The sequence below is a fragment of the Leguminivora glycinivorella genome, chromosome 13 (genome assembly GCF_023078275.1).
Source record: "Leguminivora glycinivorella isolate SPB_JAAS2020 chromosome 13, LegGlyc_1.1, whole genome shotgun sequence".
Lineage (NCBI taxonomy): Eukaryota > Metazoa > Arthropoda > Insecta > Lepidoptera > Tortricidae > Leguminivora > Leguminivora glycinivorella.
Window position 1 is genome coordinate 17372690 of NC_062983.1, and position 27482 is coordinate 17400171.

A 27482-nucleotide genomic window follows, 5' to 3' on the forward strand; every position below is an offset into this window, starting at 1 on the left:
TCTTAGTTTTAATAGTAAAGTCACTACTCGTAAGTAATCGTTTTAAGGAAACGATTTCAGCATTACCCGAGAGATGGCGCGGACATAAAATACGTGTCACATTTGAGTCATATGAGCCAGTAAATCTTGTAAATCTGCACCTCGCGCACATAAATATATTAATTTTGCAGAAGTTTGACTTAAGGGTTTAGGATGACGCGGCCAGTTCTCCGTAGGAAGAAAGTATCAAGTGATCACTTTACCACCTATCATAGAAAACAAAGTGTCGGCGTTCTTTTCTTAGGTTTTGTTCAATATTTTAAAAAGAAGGTCTTGTCTTGTAGCATTTTTTTTGTTTTGTGAGACATGTTCATTTGTATGTTTTATTTAAGACTAGCTTTTACCCGCGGCTTCGCCCGCGTAATAAAAGTATTCTTATTGAAACGTTTACAAAAAATAAGATTTTCATTTGGATACGTAGGTTTCTTTGTAGGTACATCTGTCCGCGATTATTTCGATTAAGGTAAAGCGGGTCAATTCTCGACTGGGGGGGGGGGGGGGGGGGGGGGGGGGGGGGGGGGGGGGGGCATTGTAACTGATCTATTTGCTGTACGGTCAGCCATGAAAGTGGTTTCCCACTTTTCGACTCTATTGATCAAAAAGTGGTAAACCACTTTTTTGGCTGACTGTACCTTACACATATTACTATTGTTTTAAAATAAATTCTTGCAATGATTGTAGAATTGTTACACAGCGACCACAGCGTAGGTAGTAGGTACGAATATGTATGTATTTTACCTATATAAATATTTATACTGGGGAAACTTCATACAACCCACATAGCCAGTATCTCGACGCTATGGTCGGTAGGGTAAAAAGTACTTCCTTGCATTATCGCTTACAATTTTTTCCATTTTGCTTATACTTATTGCAAACGTAAACATATAAAAGGCAAGCAAACAACGATCTTCTTACAGCACATTGAATGTAATAGTTATTACGGATGCAGGATACTCGCCGATGCATACTTACTAATCCCTTCCCACTGAGCCACCTGCATTTTACACTGCCTAGATATCGATTGCCGACCGATTATTCCGACCCCAATCCCTATTCTTATCCCCGTCCCTACCTCTATCCTTGTCCCCGTCCCCGTCCCCGTCCCGTCCCTGCCCCTGTCCCTCCCCTATCCCTATCCCCGTCCCCTATCCCTATCCCTATCCGCATCCGCATCCCTATCCCTATCCCTATCCCTATCCCTATCCCTATCCCTATCCCTACCCCTTCCCTACCCCTACCCCCTACCCCCTACCCCTACCCCTATCCCTTCCCTAACCCTAACCCTATCCCGTTCCTGTCCCTGACCCTGTCCCTGTCCCTGTCCCTGTCCCTGTCCTTGCCCCTGTCAAATTAAAATTATCATGCTAGGAGGTGAACTTTGAAAAATCCTTTCTTAGTGCTCCTCTAAGGAACTTCCGTGTCAATTTGAAATCTCTTGAACCAGAAGTAAAGATAAAAACTAAACCTATACATATGGCTATTTTGGATATTTTAACCCCATTGCACAACAACAGGGGAGAAAATTTCTTTTCCACCTCATTCGATTTTAAATATTTATCGTGATCAGCGACCCGATAAACCATAAAAACGATACCCATATTGTGTTTTTGACTTTACCCCCTTTGCACCTCTTTAGGGGTCAAATTTTCAAAAAACCTGAAACATGTCTTTAGGAATCCTCCTGTGAAGTTTCGAATAAAATAGTCAAACTAAACTTGTTTCCCGATACAAACTTTGAACCCCCATTTCACCCTTTTAAGAGGAGAATTTTGAAAAATCCTTTCTTAGTGCTCCTCTACGCCATATAAGGAACCTATGTGCCAAATTTGAAATCTCTAGGACCAGCGGTTTCGGCTGTGTGTTGATATGTCAGTTAGTCAGTCAGTCAGTTTCTTCTTTTATATATTTTTTGATATTTAAACCCCATTGCACTACAACAGGGGAGAAGGTATTTCACTTCCGCCTCGTTAGATTTTAAAAGCGTTGTATTTATCGTGATCAGCGACCCGATTAATCATAAAAACGATACCCATATTGTTTTTTTGACTTTATCACCCCCTTTTCACCCTTTTAGGGATTAAACTTTCAATAATCCTGAAACATGTATTTAGTCTATGTCTTTGGGAATCTTCCTGTGAAGTTTCGAATAAAATAATCAAACTAATCTTGTTTCCACATACAAAATTTGAACCCCCATTTCACCCCCTTAGGAGAGGAATTTTGAAAAATCCTTTCTTAATGCTCCTCTACACTATATGAGGAACATATGTGGCAAATTTGAAATCTCTAGGACCAGCAGTTTCGGCTGTGCGTTGATATGTCAGTCAGTCAGTCAGTCAGTTTCTTCTTTTATATATTTTTTTGATATTTAAACCCCATTGCACCTCAACAGGGGAGAAGGTATTTCACTTCCGCCTCGTTAGATTTTAAAAACGTTGTATTTATCGTGATCAGCGACCCAATAAACCCTAAAAATGATACCCATATTAGTTTTTTGACTTTACCACCACCTTTTCACCCTTTTAGGGGTTAAATTTTCAAAAAACCTGAAACACGTCTTTAGTCATATGTTTTTAGGATCCCTCTTGTGAAGTTTCGAATAAACCAGTGAAACTAACATTGTTTCCTGATACAAACTTTGAACCCCCATTTAACCCCCTTAGGAGGCGAATTTTGAAAAATCCTTTCTTAGTGCTCCTCTACACTATATAAGGAACCTACGTGCCAAATTTGACATCTCTAGGACCAGCGGTTTCGGCTGTGCGTTGATATGTCAGTCAGTCAGTCAATATCTTCTTTTATATATTTTTTTGATATTTAAACCCCATTGCACCACAACAGGGGAGAAGGTATTTCACTTCCGCCTCGTTAGATTTTAAAAACGTTGTATTTATCGTGATCAGCGACCCGATAAACCATAAAAACGATACCCATATTGATTTTTTGACTTTATCACCCCCATTTTCACCCTTATATATTTAGATTTAAGCTAACTTCTAGGTATTATTAGTATAATCTTCATTTTAACCGATTTCCAAATCTCAAGGTTATCAATTCGTCTGCATCTATTTTTATTTGTTTGTTAGATAACCTCCTTTTTTCGATTGAATCGATTTTGTCTCTTTTTAGTGTGGAATGCCGATATTAGTATTTTACCTCTAATTTTGACTGCCACCTTCTCTTCTACCAGTCTAACTACTGTATTTTATAACCTCTATGCATCCCGCTACTTCGCATAACTTCGCAAAACTCCCGCGAAGCAAACTAAACCGTTTCAACATTCGTTATTACTTGAGTATATTTGTACTCCTTATGAATTGTTTAACGTGCATTTCCTAATCTACGTAATAACTTCCTAAAAGCTTAGCTAACTAATTAGTCTTGAGAACGTGCTAGATTTTGTTAGCGTTTAGTTGTAAGTTAGCTTAACTCAGTTTATAATATCATATATTGAGTTCTGAAAATGTGAGAATGACCAAAAGTTGGGAAATCATCAGTCTATAAATAATACACTGAGAGAAATTTGCGTTGTGAATTTAACAAGTTCGACTTGTTGCGGGTTAATCCATTTGAAACAAAAGTATTTTAGTAAACGGAATAAATCACAACATTGATGATACAAGTCGAATTTCTTCGAACAACAAGATCAAACTTGTTAAGAGATATTTGATTGCATCAGCGAAACATATGTATAAATAAAACAACATCAGTCATGTTGCTTTCATAAAATCGATTTGTTTATTCAAATAGGTATATTGTTGATTAAAATGACGAGTAACTTGTAGAATGTACTGTTTGAGTTGCAGGCGTCCATAGGTTACGGTGACCGCTTTACATCAGGCGGGCCGTATGCTTGTTTGCCACCGACGTAGTACAAAAAAAGTTACACTTAACAAAATCTAACTTGTTGTTTGAACCAAAGAGCACGTAAGCGCTATTTATACCCAAAAAACTTGTTGAACGAACATGAAAACTGGTTGTTTTCTCTCTGAGTGATATTATAGTGACTAGTAAAAAAAAACACAAAAGTAGAAAACACAATCCTTAAATAACCGAGGGATGCAGTCTTTCTTCCCTTGTCGTACTTCTAATAATTGACAGTGTTACCCAAACTAAGAATAAACACAGTTAAGAAACACAAACCAATTAAAAACAACATTATTAACATTCCCAACCGAGCCAAAATTCACTTGTTTCCCTACTAATTGCTTGTCTAGTTGAACTGAGATACTTTTTGCAACGTCAGAAGAGAAGTTCCGGAACGCGAAGTAAGTACAGTTTAAAAGAAACACCTAATATTGTTAAACAAAGCACGTCACGTTGGCGCTTACTTGCATCCGCTGTGGACATACTAGCTATGCGTTTGTAGAGCGTACTTACTGCGTTTATGGGATCTTAAATTGTATCGATTTGGTGAAAATTCGTTGTTTACTCTTATGCCACATACTTAAAACTGGATTGTCAAACTTGTACTGATTCCTACTGCTTCTTCATATTCCGCTCCTTGGAGGAAGTGTCAAAAATCAATTTCTCTGAAAGTGTTAGATCCAAAATAAAAATATGGTCGTATTTGTTGACTTAAGATCCACCAAAAAAATAATCTATTATAGTTTTAATGTGTATCACAAAAAAAAAACTGATAACAAGAAAAATATGCGAAATACGTATAATTTTTAACCCTTATAAAACACAAATAAAAATATATATCAACCTTTTTTTTTAATATTAAAAGACTAGAAGATTCTACAAATTATGGTGTAAAATATGTACTTTTATCGTACAAATTATTCAATTGAACATATTTCACGTCACGAGTCAATTGCCTTAAAAACACTCATTTAGAGCAACTAATATTTATAATTATTCTAAAATGTATTTTAAACTTCTAATAAACTAAGTACACGTTGTGACAATGATTGTTTTTTCTTCTTTGGCAGTTTCCTTAGGCCAGTAATCATTGGATCCGAATTTACTAAAGAGACGTTTCAAAAGATCAGTATTCGTCCTGAAAGCCGCGAAGTATTCGAAGAAGCCAGGGTTTAGACTTTTAGATATTTATATTTTTTAGATAGGTTTAGTTTTAGTTTTCTGTCTAGTATAATTTTAATAGTATAATTTGTAGCATGTATTTATTTCTAATAATAAATTTTTTCATACAGTATTCGTCCTGGTGCGTGACATCTTTCTAAGGTTGTCAAGACTAAACTGCTGCTGGATTCGGGAAAAAAACTACGATTTTTTTCTCCACAAATAACAAAAGTCATGTATATTTTTTGTTTCCTTTTACCTAAAAAATGCGTGGTTAAAACCTTTCAGGTTATTCAGACCCACGGTGTATAATAACAGTTTTTACTTACTATTCGCGATGGCAGTGTGTATAAAATTAGCTCCCCGCTGTAAAAGTAAGGCGCTCTAACGACCCAAGCTTGGTTCCAAGTTTTAATAGCAGCTATTTCTGGACCTCGTTATAGGCGATGCCTTTATTATTTGATCATGGATTTTTGTAACCCTTTATTAAATAAACCCTTTTTTGAAGTCGACTGTGGGATATGGGTTAAATTGTGGCGTAGGCGATCCTGTCACTGCAATGTCACAATTTGGATTTCTTTCAATGCCTTTTTGCCACGAGTGGCACTGAAACTTAGTACCATGTACTCTGCTTACCTCTTACGCAAACAAGTATACGGCCCGCCTGATGTAAAGCGGTCACCGTAACCTATGGACGCCTGCATTTCAAACAGTGTCACATGCGCGTTACCACCCCATTAGAAACGTGCGTTAGTCCTGTTTTTCATCCTGGATATTACAGCGATCTTCTTTTTTATTCAACACATTTTTTTTATTTCGATTGAGAGTTGAACGTGACAAATAATTCAACACTGCTGCAGTTGATTCATTTCATATGGTTTGAATTTAATCAAAATGAATAAGTTTTAACATCATGTCCGTAATTATAAACAATAAACTAAATCTTATTCTAAATTAATATAGCTACTTTGAGCTTGAGGCTAGAAGAGGAGAGATAATGTTACGCAATGAATTCTATTCAATTCAATTCATTGTTAAGAGAATAAATAAAAACATACTACTTTAAATTACCTTGTGAACTATCCGCTATTTTATATGGAAATACCATTAAAGTTACCTTAAAACTTTTCTAATACACGTATCCGTAAACATGGATCCCAAACATTCGGCAATCATGCGGGGAAGCCACAAAGATATTTCGAACCCGCACCCAACCGAAACGAAACCGTCAGAATTGCTAACAAAATTCCAATCATTCGGACTACTAATCAAATAAACTAAAACATTGTTTATATTGGTTTTGATTCAACCGGAAATACCGGAAACAAATTTAAATGGGAAATAAAGCAAATATATATTTGATGAGCAGTATCGGTACGTGAAATAATAAATAAATAAATACGTGAATAAATGAAAAGTTTACACGTACATTATTACGATTACATTACAATACCTAAGAATAAAAAAAAACCGGCCAAGAGCGTGTCGGGCCACGCTCAGTGTAGGGTTCCGTAGTTTTTCGTATTTTTCTCAAAAACTATTGAACCTATCAAGTTCAAAACAATTTTCCTAGAAAGTCTTTATAAAGTTCTACTTTTGTGATTTTTTTCATATTTTTTAAACATATGGTTCAAAAGTTAGAGGGGGGGGGGGGGACGCACTTTTTTTCCTTTAGGAGCGATTATTTCCGAAAATATTAATATTATCAAAAAACGATCTTATTAAACCCTAATTCATTTTTAAATACGTATCCAACAATATATCACACGTTGGATTTGGAATGAAAAAAAATATCAGCGCCCACTTTACATGTAGGGGGGGTACCCTAATAAAACATTTTTTCCATTTTTTATTTTTGCACTTTGTTGGCGTGATTGATATACATATTGGAACCAAATTTCAGCTTTGTAGTGCTTACGGTTACTGAGATTATCCGCGGACGGACGGACGGACGGACGGACGGACGGACGGACAGACAGACATGGCGAAACTATAAGGGTTCCTAGGTGACTACGGAACCCTGAAAAGACGTTACATCGTACAAAATAATCTACAGAGTGTAACAAAAATGGTGGTGATCCGTTTAAGGACGTACTCAGTATCGTATTCTTATCAGGAAAAAGTAGAAGAAAATTTTTTTTTCGCTAAAAAAATTTTCACTTTTGTATGAGCCGGGCCGCGCGAATCGGTCGAATCTCCATACAAAGATAAACAAATTTTTTGCGAAAAAAAAATTTTATCCTACTTTTTCCTGATGAGAATACGATACTGAATACGCCCTTAAACGGATCACCACCATTTTTGTTACACCCTGTATAATAATGATGAATGACTAAGTGCCCTTAGTTATCGAATAAATAATATAAATTAGGTACACACCTATACTTCCATAATTAATTAATACATTTTGATAAGAATCCCGGTTAAAAACAAGGCTCAATTTACTACAAAATTTCAGTTTTAATTATGTTATTTAACGCTGTTTTTAACGTTATATTTAATTAATATTATATTATGTAAACTATACAACGCATAATAACATAAAAAGCACAAATAGGCACAAAAACATACCTACTCACAAAATTAAATAAGTATTTCCCATAAAACTGGACAAAACGATAATTTATCCAAAAATATTTTCTCTTCGTTCTCATAATTTAAGCCAAGAAATTCATGATCAATTAACCGAAACACCAAGTCCAACAGCGGTAAATTATAAAAGATAATATGAGGCGAAATTCACCGAACCTAGCCTAAGTGACAATTTGTCCACGCTACGTGGCGATCCAGACGCCGTCTGTCTCTGTCGTATACAGAAGAGCAGATAGGGAGAACTAGCTGCATCACGCTTACGAAGGGTACACAATTATGACTATGGCTAGGTACCAAGGCTTGTTGGTTAGTCCGTCGAGATAAGACACGTTCTGTGATAAGTCGAGACCTTTACCCGAGCTCCGTGGCTATAAATAAATCTCCTCGAATAATAGTTTGTGTCACCATCCATCATGCAAGCTCCTCGAGTTTTAGTCGGTTGGTACACTTGATGAAATGATTTAGTGGTGTCGCTGTCACTATTAAAGAGCTTTGAACCAATCAGGTTACCATAGGTTGTCAAATAAAATAAAATTTGGAAACTAGGAATGAAAAATGAAAATATTTCATGAAATAAAACTATGGAAACGGATTAAATCGCGTATAATGAATTTAAAATACATGGACCCAACTACGAAGATCCTGAAAACCACTAAGGATCTAATTAGTGAGTACTCGGACAGCCTCAATCTTAATGTTGCAAGTTTAGTTCCTGATTGCCCGGTGCCTCCGAAGTTGTATGGATTGCCTAAAATACACAAGCCAAATGCTCCGCTACGTCCAATAGTGAGTCAGATCGATGCTCCTACGTATAAATTGGCTCAGCACCTAGCGGGAGTCCTTTCACCATTGCGAGGTGGCACCAGCTCTCATACAAAGGATTCTTACCATTTCATCAGTGAAATTAGAGATCTCACATTAACTGATGATGAAATCATGGTCTGTTTTGATGTTCAGTCGCTATTACCGAATCTACCGGTGAAAGACTGCATTGAAATTGTCAAGAAGAGGTTGAGAGAGCAGAACATGTCTGAGAACTACGCCAAGTTGTTGGAACATTGCCTCACATCGGGCTACTTGCTATGGAATGGTGAATTCTACCTTCAAGTGGACGGCGTGGCAATGGGGTCTCCGGTGTCTCCAGTAGTCGCCGACATCTTCATGGAGGACTTTGAGGAGAGAGCGCTCTCATTGGCTGCCGTCCAGCCGAAGATATTTAAAAGATACGTAGATGACACTTTTACTATACTTCCTAAAAGTAATGTTTCAACTTTCTTAGACCATTTAAATTCTATCCATAGTAAAATACAATTTACTATGGAATTGGAGAAAGACTGTTCCCTTCCCTTCTTGGATGTTCTCATTTTGAGGAATCCTGATAATAGCTTAGGTCGCACTGTGTATAGAAAACCTACTCATACTGATAGGTACTTAAATGGCAAATCCCACCACCATCCCAGTCAACTAGCTACTGTAGGCAAATCTTTGTTTCAGAGAGCCCAAAGGATATGTGACGACCAACATTTGACCGCGGAGCTTCGACATGCCAGGCAGGCGCTGTTGGCGAACGAGCTCAAGATACCGCGTGTCAAGCAGAAGGCCCGTTTGAAGATCCCTACAGTCGAGCGCCGGCCTGCAATTCTCCCTTTTGTTAGAGGGGTCACAGATAGGATCAGCCACATCTTGAAACGGGCTTCTATTAAAACTTATTTCAAGCCTATGAAGAAGAAGATGTCCCAATTCCTGAGGCCTGTGAAATGTCAAACTCCTCTACAAAGCGCGGGAGTGTACAGGCTAGACTGTGAGTGCGGCCTGTCATATGTGGGACAGACGAAACGAAGCATTTCCACACGGGTGAAGGAACACATAGCGGATGTCAAGCACCGTCGGCAAAGGTCTGCAGTCTCTGAACATGTCATGGATAAAGTCAATCATGCTATAAAGTTTGACAAGCCTCTGGTTCTCGCTAAGGAGAAGCGATATATACCCAGAATGTTGCGAGAGGCCATTGAGATCAAGAAATATCCAAACTTTAATAGAGAGGATGGCTTTACTTTACCACCGGCTTGGGATCCAGTAGTACATCTGATAATGGAACAAGCACGACGAAGGCTGTGAGGCATTTGTGTTGTATGGTGTTGGACATTTGCAGTTTGTTTCTTTGTCAATTTTGTGTAGATTAATTGGTTAATTATTTTTTAACAGAGTAATGGTAAAATTTTTTGAATATTGTATAACTAGCTTTATTAATAGTGTGTGAACCTGCCTTAGAAATCTATATTATTTGTGGTCATGGTTCGTTAATATTTCTTGTAAGTGGGTAGCTTTTGCACATTTTAATTTTTCCTCAGTCACCCGTTGACCACGAACGCTGTAAAGAGTTCGAAACGTCGGGATGTATTTTAAATTCATTATACGCGATTTAATCCGTTTCCATAGTTTTATTTCATGAGTAACTATCGCGGTAACCGAAGACAATATTATGAAAATATTTCGTAAAATTTTTAGTAAGACACGATTATGATAAATCGAGATATAATAGTTTGTGTCACCATCCATTCATGCAATTTTCTCGAGTTTTAGTTGGTTGGTACACTTGATGAAATGATATAGTGTTGTTGCCATTGGAGAGCTTAGTACCAATCAGGTTACCTTCGGCTGTCAAATAAAAGTAGAAATTGAAATATGGAAACTAAAAATGAAAAAAAGACAATATTTCTTCGAACCCCGCAGCAAACATAGGGAAAAAGTGGTTTCAGTCAAATTCGATTTAAGCTGATTATTTTTTTATCAAATCAGACTTATAAGAAATAATCAAGAAACGTGTTTTTAGAAATCAGTATATCTAAAATATATGACAGTTACTAACAGAAACGATATCGGATTGCAATATCGAAGGTTGTCGATTGGAATACGTCTCAAACCCCGAAGCGACAAGATTATTGCAGACAAAGCAAAGATTTTTGCTGCCATCAAGTATTATAGACTAATAAAAGTAAGCTACCCTGGACATAATTCAATAACTCGTCCTTTTTGATATTTTATCGGGTATTATTATTAAGCATCAAATAGTAATTATGTACATAGATAAAAAAAATTACGATCGTATTCATATCTTATAAAAATCATGAGATATCACAATCAGAAAATTACAGAATCATTAAAATTCGCCTCCTTATGTGTGTTCTATCGCCTGTACAATGGGTTGTGTTCTGAGGAACTGTTTGACATGATGCCAACGTCCACTTCTCATCATCGCACCGCTCGCCATCGACAGGGCGCTCATCCACACACCTTGCAACCTAAATCGTTGCGAACGCGTACCGTGCGGTTTCAGAGGAAATTTCTCCCACGGACGCTCCGGCTGTGGAATGAGCTCCCTGCCGAGGTATTTCCGATGAACTACAGTATGCGATTCTTCAAAAAAGGAGTGTACAAGTTTCTATTACAGGCGTCCATAGGTTACGGTGACCGCTTTCCACCAGGCGGACCGTATACCTGTTTGCCACCGACGTGGTATAAAAAAAATCATTATCAATTACGCTAACCAGTCGTCAAAACAAAAATGGAATGAAGTCTTCGAACACCAACTAAGGAGAGTTGTAAAAGAACTGTTAACAACCAAAGTTTGTAATTAGCCGTCAGTCTGGATGGAGGCGTGAAACTTAACTGGCGGATCATTCGAGCCAGTTGGAATGAAACCAAAAAGGAGCTCAGTAAAGGGTGGAACAGATCACAGAGATGGTGTTTGTACACACGGTACAATGGATATCATGTGGGTAGGACTTGTGTAGAAATATTGAGTTGGTAAGAAAGTAATGAGCGAATCATAACCAATATTGTAATTTTTATTTAATTTATTATTTTAATCATTTATCAAAAATATAACGGCCTTCGTTATCTACTACTTGTCTCCATCGTTCTGGTAAAGAATGAATAGCATCGGCGAAGAAGTTCTTAGGTTTAGATTCAAAAAACTCAGCTATGTACTGTCGTAGATGGGCTTGATCATCAAACTTTTTTTCATTCAAGGCATTGCTTAGCGATCTGAACAATGCGTAATCCGTAGGTGCCAAGTCTGGAGAGTACGGTGGATGAGGTATCACTTTCCAACCTAGCTCCAATATCTTTAGCCGAGTCACTTTTGCAATGTGTGGGCGAGCATTGTCGTGTAAGAAAAAACTTTAGCATGCTGTGGACGATTCTGACAGATTTTTTGGTTTAAATTTTCAAGCTGATTACAGTATACTGATGCGGTAACAGTCATTCTACTTGGTAGGAGTTCCCAGTGAATAATACCATGAATATCCCACCAAACGGACAGCATAACTTTTTTCGGGTGAGGCTCTGTTTTCGGTGCCTCTATTCCTTTTTTGTTTGGAGCTAGCCACTGACGTTTGCGTGTGTGATTTATATATAAGACCCATTTTTCATCTCCAGTGATAAGATGGTCCAACCAGTTGAATGTGCTCCGAAAAGACAGACAGTTTAGTTGATCTCTATCAAGTTCGTGCGGTATCCAAACACTGTATTTGTAGTTTTTTCTCAACTCGTGTAAATGTGTTTCTATGGTGACATGAGAGCAGCCTAACTCGGTAGCAAGAGTACGACTCGTTAGCCTCGGATCTCCTTCAATTAAGGTTTTTAATTTGGCTACATCAATCTTCACCGGTCGACCAGATTTAGGTTGATCTGATAATGAAAAGTCGCCACTACGAAACCGCTGGAACCATCGTTTCACCGTGGCCTCAGACACAACTTCAGTAGGCCTAGCACATGATGGCCGCGGGAGTATGTCGCCGCGAGATAGACTACCCGTCCTTATGTCATTAATACAGTTAGAAGAAGACGTGGCATCTATCTCGCGGCGACTACTCAGGAGCAACACGCTGACATATATTACGCGCTGCTTCGGCGGCTGAATGGCCAGACTGAAATTCATATACATAGTAAGCAATGCCTTACATGCACTTTTAATTCGTCCATTTTCTTCCTTATATTAGCTCGGCGACAGCTAGTGAATGACTGACGAGAAACTGTGCGACTCGCCCTTTTTATACTTTCGACCATAGAAGATTCTAGAACTCTCTCAAAATTTTTATGTGGAATTCAATCAATCGCTCATTACTTTCTTACCAACCCAATATATTGATTAATTTTAAACGAAATCGCTCGTGTAAAAAATTTAAAATTTTGAAAAAACCCCCGACCGCGACATAGTGGTCCGATTTTCATTAAACGTGGCTAAGAACACTCCCGACTAACTCAGCTTTCAAACAAAAAAAAAACTAAATCTAAATCGGTTCATCCGTTCGGGAACTACGATGCCACAGACAGACACACACACACAGACAGACAGACAAACATGCAGACAGACAGACAGACAGACAGACAGACAGACAGACAGACAGACAGACAGTCAGACAGACAGACAGTCAGACAGACAGTCAGACAGACAGACACGTCAAACTTATAACACCCGTCGTTTTTGCGTCGGGGGTTAAAAAAAAAACAATATATTGCAAAATAAATATGACATGTATATATAGGGGTGGGCAAAAAGTTGATTATTCATGTTGAACAGGGATTGCTTTGTAAAGTCTTTTAATACTGACAAAGAGGATCAAGTATTACAGAGAGTTACTGTCAAAGTAAAATATGTTGTAATCACAGTGCATAGACTGCCATCTCTCGTCACAAGCTTAAAACTTTTAAACCTCAGTTTTGAAAATTCGGCCCATATTCTTAGCTTGATATGTGTTAAAATGTCAAATATTAATATTAACGCCATTTAGCCGAGCGTCCCCCAAAGGTGTAACGCCATCTAGGCCACCGTACCTTTTTCTATATGGTTCTTAGGTACGTTTTTTTCTTAAACTGTAGCTGTACGGAGTTACATTTATGTCTTTGATACTGGCTTACGAGTAAAAAAACCTTAATTGTAACAGAATAAAAATAGTTACATAAGTATTAACATATCAATAGAATAATTGAACTGTAAAATATTGTATATGTAATAATATAATTTAATAATATAATTTAATAGGGGACGAGTCACCGTCTGCCGGAAATAAAATTGGATACCGTTTTATTAGGCAGGCGTCCGGTTTTTTATCCATAGCCCAGTATTTACTCCATCACTTTCATCAAAATAGACCAGTTCATTTTAGATTCCATTAACTCTCAAATAGTCCTTACACCCTGGCGGGTGTTGCCTCTGCGTGTGTCCCATGATACGGGCAAGGGCAACATCCGCTCGGTGTACCCCTTACATTTCATTAAAGTGTCGAAAGGCCTCTACGTGTTGGCTTCGGCCCCGCGCACGCCTTCCAAAGGTCCGGAATACCATTGTTCCGTGATGGGAAAGACATACTAGTTTAATAAATAATAATATAATTTTTAATGGGCCAAATATAAGAGCTTATCACAACGCTTGATTGCCTCAAAAAGTTGAACCCCGTTACCGTGGCACAACATACTCGTATTTGATCTACTTTAACTAGAGACAAGACCTTGTGCCAAACATACGGAGCGGATGCGGCTGCCAGACACTGATCCTTTTAAAATACGGTTGTGTTTCAGTTTGGATTGTAACTACAATATACCGCAATATTTGGATACTCTAATATAGTAAAAAAAAAAACACAGTGACAGACCAAGACCTTTCTGTATAATCATAGCGAGATGTTTACATCAAGCTCAAAATACTCGTGGCTCAAATAGGTATAATGACCCAAATAGAGACAACACAATTCAATTCAATTTCAATTCAATTTATTTATTCAAATAACAAAATGCACCTTACAGCTAAAGCCAAAGCGGCACAAATTAAAATACATTACAACATTAGCATTATAGTTTATAAAACAATACACTGATAAAAAACAAGAAAACACACAGGTAAAAAAAAAACTATGGGACCCACCAACACCCTGTGCCAGACATACGGAACGGCTGCGGTTGCCAGACACTGATCCTCCTAAAATACGGTTATGTACCGGTTTGTATTGAAATTACAATTTTTGGTGGTACATAATTATTATGGTCAAACCAATGTTGATGGAAGCATGTGTGTATTTTTTACCAAAACCCATGTTTGTCCCAAAAATTTGCAAAAAAGACACACAATGACAATCGGTACGGGTAATTCTGTTTATGTAATTAAAAAGATAAGGCTCATTAATAGCTCAATAACTCTTTTATACGTAAACGCTACAGTGGTGCCCAACGTATTGGATATACTTTAATTAGAGACAAGACCCTGTGCCAAACATACGGAGCGGCTGCGGTTGCCAGACACTGATCCTCCTAAAATACGGTTGTATTTCGGTTTGGATTGAAACTGCAATTTATGGTACGCAGCGGAATACGAGATGATAGATTTTGTTGTCAAGTCAATTTTGTACCATGGTGTACTGAAAGGTGGTCTGAAAATATTTGTGTTCATATTTTTGTCTAATCATATGACCACAACGATCATCTGATGATTGTCGGTTGTTTACTTTAGCAGCAGCGATAGCAACAACGATGTCACATTTCTAATTAACACAAGTCAAATTATATTCTATTGAAAATATTTCAACTTGTGCTATCTTAAAGTAGTCACACCACTATATATATAAATTAAAACCGAAATAAATTACACATATGAAAGAAAAAGTGACCAAGGCCTCCAGTCCTGAGGCTGGAAACATCACATTTCACATTAATAATCTTCAGTCTTATAATAACCATACTGGCAATATAATTATGTAAATAAAAATTAAATCGTTCAGTTTATATACGTCCCACTGTTATGCAGTTGTGCACATAAGAGGAAGAATTCTACAAGAAGGTTTGTACTTGGGGATTCATCATGAATATCATGATCATGATCACAATGACTATAAAAATTATGAATAACTCCACTCCAATGTATTTTCCTTACACCCGATAGCCAATTTATTTTTATTTCAAGGGTTATTTGGTTTGGAATTAAACGTTTCCCACACAAGGGCACCTCGTTAATTAAATTTGTTTGTTTGCCAACATGGCAGGGGCTTACGTCGGGTTAGTGATTTTTGCTTGTTTACATGAAATATAACAGTAACTACCACGAGTTTATAATATCTTAGGTACTCGAAAGTCAGAAGATCACGAAAAATACATACATAAACTCACTCCTCTAGTTCCATAGGTACCTACAGTGTTCATGCAACTACTTACCAATTTTGGAAGTGAAAGAAAACAAAACTGTGACAGGTTAGCCTTTTCCAAAAGTTGCTATTATTGCCTATGACCCAATTGAACCCAACGATAACCACGGAAGGAACGGTGGTGGTGAAATTTTTTGGGAACCTCATGGAATATAATGCCTTTTGGCATTAAGTCCACCATTTGTTCATTATTGTGTATATTTTGCGCAATAAAGTTTAAATAAATAAATAATTTTTGGTTCTAGAAAGGTTTTGATTTCTTAATCCCAGATCGAAAGTTTAGCCTAAAGAGATTTACTGGACGCCGTGAAAGCGGATATGAAAGACCAATCTCACATCAGAAGATGCCGAACCGGGCAATGTGGAAAATATTGAGTCGGAAAACGGACCATGGTACTAGCTAGGTTGTAGAAGGAGTAGGTAGGTACCGTTTGAGGGCACTGTTCCTTTGAAAATTGAAAAAAGGCGGCCATGTTTTCGTTTTAATGCCATTCGATTTAAAATTCATTCGGTTTAAAAGTTACTATAAAAAAAGTGGCCAACTTCCCGACCATTTTAGATTATTTTTATTTTCCAAAAAAAATGTTTTTTTCGAATCTAGGTCCCTCCGAGATTCTATGACCAAAATTGTAGAACAAACTTTAAAAAAATAAAAAAGTTGGCCATTATGAAATCAAAGATGGCTGAGTCAAAAACCATACAATGTATTTTTTCCATGATGTTCTCGCTCTCGATAAATTTAATGTAAATTTTAAGCCCGTGGTAGAACTACACATGTAGCGGGTTTTAATCAAGTGTTTAATACTGAATATATGGTTGTTTGGTTTACGCAAGCCTTTTGGGAAATATTTACTGAAGTAACTAGATAAATTGAATAATGTTGTTGATAAGCTAAATCTAAGAGGTTACGTACGTACCTGGATCTAAACAATTTAGGTGTCTAAATCTAATTTTTGGGTGATGGGACCATATAATATAAATGGCTTACAATAAATGGCTGCCCGATAAAGAAGCACTAGGTATTTTTTGAGTCAGGTAGGTAATGTTAGGCAGGGTAGGCAAAGTGGCATCATTTTACAATATTTATGTTTTAATCTTGGAAGGTTTTGTCTTGTACACTTGACTAAGCCTGTGAATTAATGACTGATGTAGTTTGGACGAAGTTTATTGGGAATGTTGTTTAGTGTATTTGAATGACGGTTTGTATCTTTTTAAAGTGAAATAAATGTTAATGAGTGCCTAAATAGTTGGTAATCTAAGAAATGATAAATAGTATGTACCTATGTAAACACTTTATTGCACATATAAGACAGCGTACAAAAGACGTTTCACACAAGAAAGTCACGTTTCATACAATGTACAAAGGCGGACTTATCCTTATAAGGGATCTCGTCCAGTCAAACTTTAAGCATAATAAGCCAGAATAAGGGTAATCAATCATTCTATGCCTTCTGTTTTATGTACTGCCTCTCTGTTATCTCAGTCGGAAGAGAATATGACTCTTAATCTCAGGGTTTTTAGCTCAGGCCCCACGTTGGGCGCCAATTTGGTGGCAAGAACACACAAAAAAGTGTAAAAAATAATACAAGTTAGATAAATGTTCTCATAGGCCGTCTCAAAAATAAGTGGGAATTGAAATATTTTCAGGTGAGAGGGCTAGAGTAGGGTAAGAGCCGGTCGAAATAAGCCTGGGAATGTATATCAGTTTAGGTATAGGAAATAACTAAAGAATTTTCTTTTGACTAAAATACGCATGTAAAGGATCTGACACTTGAATTTTTAAATCACTTAAAGTTCTTTAATCAGTACAACAAACAATGTAAGTTCGTGAAAGGCATTCTTCACAAAAGCCCTTATTCTCCTAAGAATTGACCAGGTCCTAAGGTTTGGACCAGGATTAACTACTTCAGTTTCTCAAACGGCACCGCAACACATGTGGGCGTAAATGTCAGAACACTTAGCAGGGCCCATCATTGGGTAGTTATAATCTTACGGGTAACAGATGCTATCAGATTATCAGCAGCATATATTAGAATATTTTGACAGTCAAACTGTGAAATAAACCGGAACATGTCTTTATTGTTTGATGGGCAGATAAATGAACAATTGGCATGTTTCATTTTTGATAAAACGAGTGAGCACCAAACGTCATAATAAGTTTCCTAACATCGTCAATATTGATATTATGTAGATCCAGGACGTTGACGCCTTAACCCACTCACTGCTAATCACGACAAGTTGTCATTTTTCCTCTACGACCCATTTTCGCTATCGACACAGTCAAATGTCATCGCGTGCTACGCGCCGTAGTCAGTAACTACGAACTACGGCTACAAACAGAGCCCACATGGCGAGTTGCTGGTAGTCTGCATCAAAATGTAACTTGCAAGACATAATGCAATTAAAAACAAATATTTCTTCCCGTTATAAATTTGAAACTTCACAATCGAATCGGGATGCGACCGAAAAGTCCCGAAGGCATCCGGGGGCACCCGAATCCCTCACCTTTGGACACCAGCGGCCAATGCCGAATCAGTGCCAGCTCGCAACTCGCGGCGGGCAGACGTGCGCGCGTTCGCGGGAGTCACCTGCTCGCGGTTATAAATGAAAAATTGTGCGTTGTGAATTAATTTGTCACACTGATTTGTGATGTTTAATTGAAATGGAGTTGACTTGATTTATGGAGGTAAATTTAATGTTTGTTTTAATTAATGGGGAAAATGCGGCACTGTTTTTGTTATGATGGGTAAAATTTTAAACATATTTTTATTAAACTAATAATTGTAATAGCTTGTAGTTGTATTGTATATTATGATTATTATGAAATAAAATATTGAGCCTGATTTAGATTAAACATACAAAATAACTGGATAGATACTTACAAATGAAACAAGTAGCCGTCTAAAACTTTAAAATTTAAGCTGTTTATTTCAAATTAGTAATATTACAGTTTCTTAAACCTAGTAGTAATCTTTAAAATCTAAGATTGTAGTAACTAGGTAACAGTAAAGGGTACATTCCATACTATATTATAGTTACAGACCTAATTTTTTCTTTTATATTTTAAAATATTTAAAATTAAATATGTACCATATATTTCTTCAAATAAACCGGTGTGTATTATGCATGTGCAGCCCTGAAGTTGCAACTTTTAATTGTAAACTGACAACACCAATGGTACCTACCGGTGAAGCACTTTTCGATTCCTTGAACCAAATCAAAAGCTAAGAGCTATTTCTTAGCAGTAAATCCTACCACGAACACCAAAGTTCTTAAATTCAGGACATCTCCACCGTAGACCGCATCATCACTTACCATCGGGGTACATACTAAAAAAAGATCTTAGTAAACCCTTATTCATTTTTAAATAAAAAAAAATCTCCTGTCACTCTTATTACGCCTGATATACATATTGGTACCAAAATTGGAGTCCGCGGACGGACGGACGGACGGACGGACGGACGGACGGACGGACAGACAGACATGGCGAACAAAAGAGAAAACTGTACGCCAAAATTGGAGTAAAAGAGAAAACTGTCCCTAATTTGCAAACGGTGTATACTCTGTAATCTTGTCATGTTTTAGTACCTTAGTACAAACTGAACATTTTGAAGGTACTAGGCATGAACTTCGACTATGAAACATTCAAAGAGATTTCTCCTACACCGAGGCAATTCGGAAAAGATACATCAGGATTTTTATGAAAAGTCAATATTGAAGATGTCAAATATCAACCTTTGACTAATATTATAAATGGGAAAATGTATGTGTCTGTTTGTTTGTCCGTCTTTCGCGGCAAAACGAAGCGACGAGTTGACGTGATTTTTTAAGTGGAAATAGTTGAAGGAATGGAGAGTGACATAGGCTACTTTTTGTCTCTTTCTAATCCCCCACTTCCCTAAAATGGGGGGTGGAAGTTTGTATATCGCTATTTTCAAATTTAACGCGAGCGAAGCCGTGGGCAAAAGCTAGTTCTATATAAAGGTAAACCTACCATCTCATCACCGCGGGTTGATATTCTATTTCAATAGCATTTTTTTGATGTCTCTCGTAAAGCACCAACAAATAATAAGATGTGGAAGGAGGTGCACATGATTATAATGCTACTAGGATTATGCCTATTAACTGTCTTTGTCAGTTTGATCAATGTCTAGATGTGTAATAAAGTCCATACCTAGACATAAAGTTACAATTATGTAATGTTTAACTGCAAAGTTATTTGAAATTACGCTGTCGTATTGGAAAGTTTATGATTTTGAAAAATAGTTTAAGTGGCCTAGGTTTCTTTTTAACTTCCGACGCAAAAACGACGGGATGTTACACGTTTGACGTGTCTGTCTGGCTGTGTGTGTGTCTGTCTGTGGCATCGTAGCTCCCGAACGGATGAACCGATTTAGATTTAGTTTTTTTTTTGTTTGAAAGCTGAGTTAGTCGGAAGTGTTCTTAGCCATGTTTCATGAAAATCGGTCTACTATGTCGGAGGTTTTTCCAAATTTAAATATTGTGGTTAGGTTAGGTTATTACAAAGAATATTTCGGCCAATTATTTTATAATAATAGTAAATACAATAATATCAATATCCATGTATGAGAATGAGGACTATACGGTTGTTTGGAAAACCAGTCTCAGGGCGGTCGTCCGTCTTAATGGGTTCGGCCTGTCAATTCCAAGTCAGAGGCCATCGTCCTTTCGATGGCCTTACCATTTGCCTGTTATCATAATCATTGTTCGTCAGACAAAGCAAACAATGGTACATATCAGTTTTGAATGATTCAAGGGTAGTTTTGGCTAGATATTGACCGGGATATAGACTGTGATTACTCTGATGTTTATTTTCATGCATAACTTTACTCACTGTTTTTAACCCCCGACGCAAAAACGACGGGGTGTTATAAGTTTGTTAACCCCCGACGCAAAAACGACGGGGTGTTATAAGTTTGACGTGTCTGTCTGTCTGTCTGTCTGTCTGTCTGTCTGTCTGTCTGTCTGTCTGTCTGTCTGTCTGTCTGTCTGTCTGTTTGTCTGTGTGTGTGTCTGTCTGTGGCATCGTAGCTCTCGAACGGATGAACCGATTTTGATTTAGTTTTTTTTGTTTGAAAGCTGAATTAGTCGGGAGTGTTCTTAGCCATGTTTGATGGTAATCGGTCCACTATGTCGGAGGTTATTCAAAATTTTAATTAGTTTTTTTTTTAATAAAAAAAAATTACAATGGTATGTGGCTGATTCTTAGCGGCCCGAAATGTATTACAAAAACACCTAAATACTATTTTTTTCAGCCTTCTAGCTCAAAAAATAAAGATTTTACACCGGGTTAGATTTTTTTGAAAAAAAAAATTATCCAAATCGGTCCAAAAAATGTCTATATATACGAAAATATAAAATTCGTGTGGCACTATTGTGCCACCGAAAGCCCAAATCTGAAGTCCATTTTGGTCTATCTCTTATCGTTTCCGAGATATAACGTCTTGAAAGTACGAAATGTACTAAACTTCTACTATTTGTTTGTGAACTCATTGCTATCACATTCCATCAGGCGCTCATGACTAAATTGTATGGAAGAGTCGAAATCCGACTCGCACTTGACCAATTATCGTAGAAAGTTGTGTTTCGACGTAAAACGATGAGGTGTTATAAGTTTGACGTGTCTATCTGTCTCTGTGTGTGTGTGTGTGTGTGTGTGTGTGTGTGTGTGTGTGTGTGTGTGTATGTGTGTCTGTCTGTGGCATCGCATCGTGTCGTAGCTCCTGAACGGATCTACCGATTTTGATTTATTTTTTTGTTTATAAAAGGTGAATTAGTCGAGTGTTTTTTTATTTATATTAGCTGTAGGTGAGGGCCTTTCTTCCCGTGGGAGAAGGCGACTGTGGGATGTGGGTTAAATTGTGGCGTAGGCGAGAGGCTGGCAACCTGTCACTGCAATGTCACAGTTTCGTTTTCTTTCAACCCCTTATTTGCCAATAGTGGCACTGAAACCTGAGTAGTTTCATGTGCTCTGCCTACCCCTTCATGGGACACAGGCGTGATTGTATGTATATGTAGCTGTAGGTGATGGCCGCTGGTCCAAGATGGTCGCCGCCACAAAAAAAAATATTTATTTATTATGGATTACAGAGGCAAGCCTGATCGCGCGATAAATGATAAAACCAGCAGGGTTAGCACATGATTGCCGCGAGAGTATGTCACCGCGAGATAGACTACCGGTTCTTATGTCATTAATACAATTACGACAAAGACGTGTCATCTCATCTATCTCGCGGCGACATACTCTCGCGGCAATCATGTGCTAGGCCTAAAGGGGCGGCTCATTCTGCGATTCTATCGCCGCGCTACATGTATATGGCGGCGGCCGCGAGTTTCGCGGCCCGTTCACTGGTGACGACCTTCACGCGGCGCAATAGAATTCTATGTCGGCTGCTCGCGTGCGGTCTGTTTGTTAATGTAGGTAAGAATTTAGAATGGCGGCATTTTATGAACATCAAAGGAGTGAGCCTTCAGTATTTGTACTATTATATTCTGTGATATTCGTACTATTATTAGTAAGTGCGAAAAGGATGGCCTGGCGCGACCATGCTATCGGTGCTGATTTTTAACCGCCGCCTCAAATCTCAAAGGAAGGGGTTCTCAATTCGTCTGTATTTTATTTTTTATGTTTGTTCCTCGATATCTCCGTCGCTACTGGACCGATTTTGAATTTTTTTTTTGATAGTATATGAATACAGATTGGTCCCATTTTTCTCAGAACCCAGTTCTGATGATGGGATCCTGGAGAAATCGAGAGAACTCCTCAAATCTGAAAGGCATACATATGGTGATTTTTGTGTTTTTAAAGGAATGGCATGCATTTATTTACTTACGGAACAGTGACATTTGGTGCAGTGGAACTGCTGATGATGGTCAGAACGGAACTCCTCAAATCTGAACGGCACGCTTATAGTGACTTTGGTATTTTTATAAGATCAGCATGCCCTTACGTCCAGAACAGTGACATTTGGTGCACTGGAACTTCTGATGATGGTCAGAACGGAACTCCTCAAATTTGAACGGCACGCTTATAGTGACTTTGGTATTTTTATAAGAACAGCATGCACTTACGTCCAGAACAGTGACATTTGGTGCAGTGGAACTCCTGATGTTGGTCAGAACGGAACTCCTCAGATCTGAACGGCACGCTTATAGTGACTTTAGTATTTTTATAAAAACAGCATGCACTTACCTCTAGAACATCTTGAACGTAAAAAATGTAGGTAAGTAGGTACTTAACATACAATTCGGTACTTGAATTCCAAAACACAAGAAATATGACAAAAGAAAGAGCCCCCTACAAAAAGAAAGAAATAAAAACCTTAAATTATAAATTTAAAAAAACCCCCGACACAAAAAAAAAGGTGAATTAAATTAAAAATTAAATAAAAAAAGGGTGAAAAAAACTAAAAGTGCGAGCTTTCAAAAAGTAATAAAATAACTAAATAAGTAGCTCTAGGAATACCTACCTTCCTTCTTACGAAATACCTACCTTCTTCTTCTTAGGAATATCTACCTACCTTCTACCTTCTTACGAAATACGTAAGATTAAAACCTAACTACGAAATTCTTGAACGTAAAAATTTTGGTACTTAAACATAAAATTACTTGAATTCTTAAACACAAGAAATATGACAAAATAAATTATTAATTATTATTCTCTTTATTGATTTCCATTATTAATTAATGGTAAAGTGTTGTCGCGTCGGGGGACCGCTCTTTGCCTGTCTAACTTGAAACTTAAAAACTAAATATTTACACAGCTAAACTAACTTAATAAATGTTTAACAAAAAATTCACTAGGTACATACATTAAACTAACTACCTGAACATGAACAATGTAACTGTACAACCAAAATGTCAAAGGAAGTATTAGAATTACAAGTAACGTATATATGTTTACAACCAAACAAACTAGATAAGTGCTGAGCAAAAATTTCAACACCCAATCTTAAAATAAGACTCTAAAGACTGCATCGGAAACACAACCGTCAACGACGTCTGCCCTTACGCTAATATTGAGAGCGGTCCCCCGACGCGACAACACTTTACCATTAATTAATAATGGAAATCAATAAAGAGAATAATAATTAATAATTTATTTTGTCATATTTCTTGTGTTTAAGAATTCAAGTAATTTTATGTTTAAGTACCAAAATTTTTACGTTCAAGAATTTCGTAGTTAGGTTTTAATCTTACGTATTTCGTAAGAAGGTAGAAGGTAGGTAGATATTCCTAAGAAGAAGAAGGTAGGTATTTCGTAAGAAGGAAGGTAGGTATTCCTAGAGCTACTTATTTAGTTATTTTATTACTTTTTGAAAGCTCGCACTTTTAGTTTTTTTCACCCTTTTTTTATTTAATTTTTAATTTAATTCACCTTTTTTTTGTGTCGGGGGTTTTTTAAATTTATAATTTCTCAATTTAAGAGTATACTTTGTTGTCCTTCCACTATCTTCAGTTATCCGTGACAAAGAGGATGGATATAGATGACCATAATATGTCGCAAATTATAAATGCAGACATAAATCGCAATGAAAAAATCAACAGTGATTGACTCTGGCCAACGTGGGACTAGAGCCCACATCCTTGGATTGCCGGTCCAATGCGTTACCAATTGCGCCAGCCGACCATCCGTACATGACTGCGAATTTAACCATTGCGACTGTGATGCCCGACTACGTCACCGTGACGTAGTCATGCATCACCAGCGACATCTACATTTCAAGGTTTACAACCCTAGCCAACCCTAAACACATAAAAACAAACTAATAAAATAATATTTAAAAACATTGGATTATTAACACCATAATACGGTCAAAGTTAAATTTCAAAGTGATTTCTCGATACAAAATTGAAACTTTTAGAACCTTACTAATGACTGTTTGATTGAGATTATTTAACCACTTAATAAGATTATTGAATATAGTCATAATCAGTACCACCATTTGACAAAGTGTCCCCAGAATGCAACATATTTATTTACATGTAAACAAGCATTTTTTTTAAATGTTTCTGAGGTAAGTACGTTTTTTCATACATTATTATATTTATCTAACACGGTGTTTTAGTCCTTTGCCCGTGTTAGCGTTGAACGCATCTGCGTCAAAAAATCTATAGAGTTCGAAAATAAATGAAATGGTAAATTGATTAGATTAGGCATACTTAAAGTTAATTTTAAGTTGGTAAGTAGTCTACTTACTTTATTTTCTTTAATTCTTTTATAATTTTATCATCATCATCCTCCTTGCGTCTTCCCGGCATTTGCCACGGCTCATGGGACCCTGGGGTCTGCTTTGACAACTAATCCCATGATTTGGCGACACTAGTTTTACGAAAGCGACTGCCATTATGACCTTCCAATTATTCCGTTGGAATTAGTCCACTTGTTTTCCTTCACCGAAAAGTGACTGGCAAATATTTCGCACATAAGTTTTGAAAAACTAATTGGTACGAGCCGGGGTTCGAACCTGAGACGGAGGTCTCACGATCGTAAGTTGCACGCTCGTTATCGCTAGGCCACCAGCGCTTCTTAAAATTTTATGTTATTATAAAAAAGGTGATTACGGTCTTTACTCTGATCAATATAAATCCAAATGGTACACGGTTGTTGGCAAAACAAGCTGCGCTCCTATTAATGGTTGAACTTGTTCTAATAGGTTAATGGGTCCTATGCAAACTGAATATGGGCTAATTACACCGCCAAAGCCATATTTCAATATTTGCCAATGTTCATACGTTTGCCTAGCGTTGGCGGTGGTTAAATTTATGACCTCTTAATGTACTAGCTTGCTAGTAAATTTTAAAGTCTGTCTTATATGATTAAGTACTGTTGATGAATTCATTGATAATTCCGTTGTCTTCCTCATCTCAGGGTTTATGACCGTTGCATCACTGAGTAAATAAATCAAAAAACAAAAACACTAAATGTTCGTATACTTATAAGTTGGCAGTTTCGTTTATAATTGTTGATATTTTAATTGGTACCTAATCAGTAATCACCCATCCATAAAAACTTTGAAGTTCAAAAGGATTTACAGCCCCATACAATCGTAAAATAAAATATTTTCAATAGGTACATTATTTTCATGTGTTGAATTGTCTTATAAGAACCTGTCAATTTAATCCTTTTCTGTAATTACACAAGCTGAATTTACTTATCTAGTTGTAATTAGTTACTATCTATCATATAAAACGATTTAAACGCGTAAGTACCAATAGTATGAAAACGTATAAATGTAATATTGAGGGTTTACTGGTGAAACATGATAAGTTAAGCAAACTGGTATTTGAAATTCGAACTATGTGCAATTTTCACAATTTTGTTATTTGAAGGACAAATTATCTCGATTTATCAGGTTTCAACAGTAAACCCTCGATATAATCTAAAAATAATCATATTTTTATTTCAATTATAGTTTAATTCATATGAGGCCAGGACGGTAGAATGTAATGTTAAGTCCTTAACCTTTCGTATGCGCCTGCCAAAAAATGCTAGCAACCGTAAATACTAGTGAAGGGTAAAGTTGAAACCTTATGCAAAATAATAGATCTATAGGTACTCCTAAGTACGAAGTAAAGGGATAGGAAGAACCGACTAAATAAATTCAATAAATAAATAAATAAATAAACATTGGGGGACACCTTACACAGATCATCTTAACCGCAAACTAAGCAAAGCTTGTGGTTTACCCTTGAATCGCCGACAGACACTTGTTCGAATATTATTTCAAAGACAACGTTTCAAATAATTTCATTTCATCGACAGTTCATATCATAGAACAATCGACACAAGTAAAATCAAACCGTAGACTTTTATTTCGTAGATAACTTATTCCGAGTATACTTTATATCGTGATATTTCATTTCGTGTTTTTTCATTTCATTTTGTTTTACATTAAATACAATTCATTACGCATAATATTATTTCAATTATGTTTCTTTCTAAAATTATACAATTTGTAAACTGTTTGATCACAGTTCTAACCTAACCCAAACCTACTCGGTAAGCTGGTCGTTTTTGTGTGTGGTCACAGTTCTAACCTAACCTAAACCTAATTTAAAAGCCATTGGTTGTAGTGTAGGTCGCAGTTCTAACCTAACCTAAACCTACTCTGTAAGCTGGTCGTTTTTGTGTGTGGTCACAGTTCTAACCTAACCTAAACCTAATTTAAAAGCCATTGGTTGTAGTGTAGGTCGCAGTTCTAACCTAACCTAAACCTACTCGGTAAGCCGTTTGTTTCTGTGTGATCACAGTTCTAACCTAACCTAAACCTACTCTGTAAGCTGGTCGTTTTTGTGTGTGGTCACAATTATAACCTAACCTAAACCTACTCTAGGATTTAAGCCAATGGTCATAGTTTAATTATGGACGTAAATATGTGATGTGCCACGATAAAATCGACAATTTGAAGTTTCCTAGAATAGAAACATCTTTTAACGTGTAGTACGACAAATGAGAAAGTATTGTAATAATACGTCGAATAAATGAATTGCGATGTTTTGTAGTTCTGCTATTTGAAGTACTTTGAAACGAATCAGCGATGAAACAATATTCGTTGAATAGTATTTATAATAACTAAGAAAATTTCAAATAAATAGTAGTTGAAA

At 36.9% G+C, this 27482-nt stretch overlaps 2 protein-coding genes across 2 annotated transcripts in view; both read left to right on the forward strand.

Annotated features, from left to right (window-relative positions):
• Positions 1 to 8265: 8265 nt before the first annotated feature.
• Positions 8266 to 9705, forward strand: LOC125232314 (the record flags this gene model as incomplete). The annotated part of the gene is made up of 1 exon (XM_048137939.1): positions 8266 to 9705. A coding segment is annotated over exon 1 (1440 nt), but the record flags the coding sequence as incomplete, so codon positions are not given.
• An 8707-nt stretch (positions 9706 to 18412) lies between these two features.
• The window catches only part of LOC125232375 (hemicentin-1-like), a 265437-nt gene continuing 256367 nt past the window's right edge, over positions 18413 to 27482 (forward strand). The window contains exon 1 of the mRNA XM_048138016.1: positions 18413 to 18540. The gene's annotated coding sequence lies outside the window, so the exon portion shown is untranslated. The remainder of the gene's footprint in view (positions 18541 to 27482) is intronic.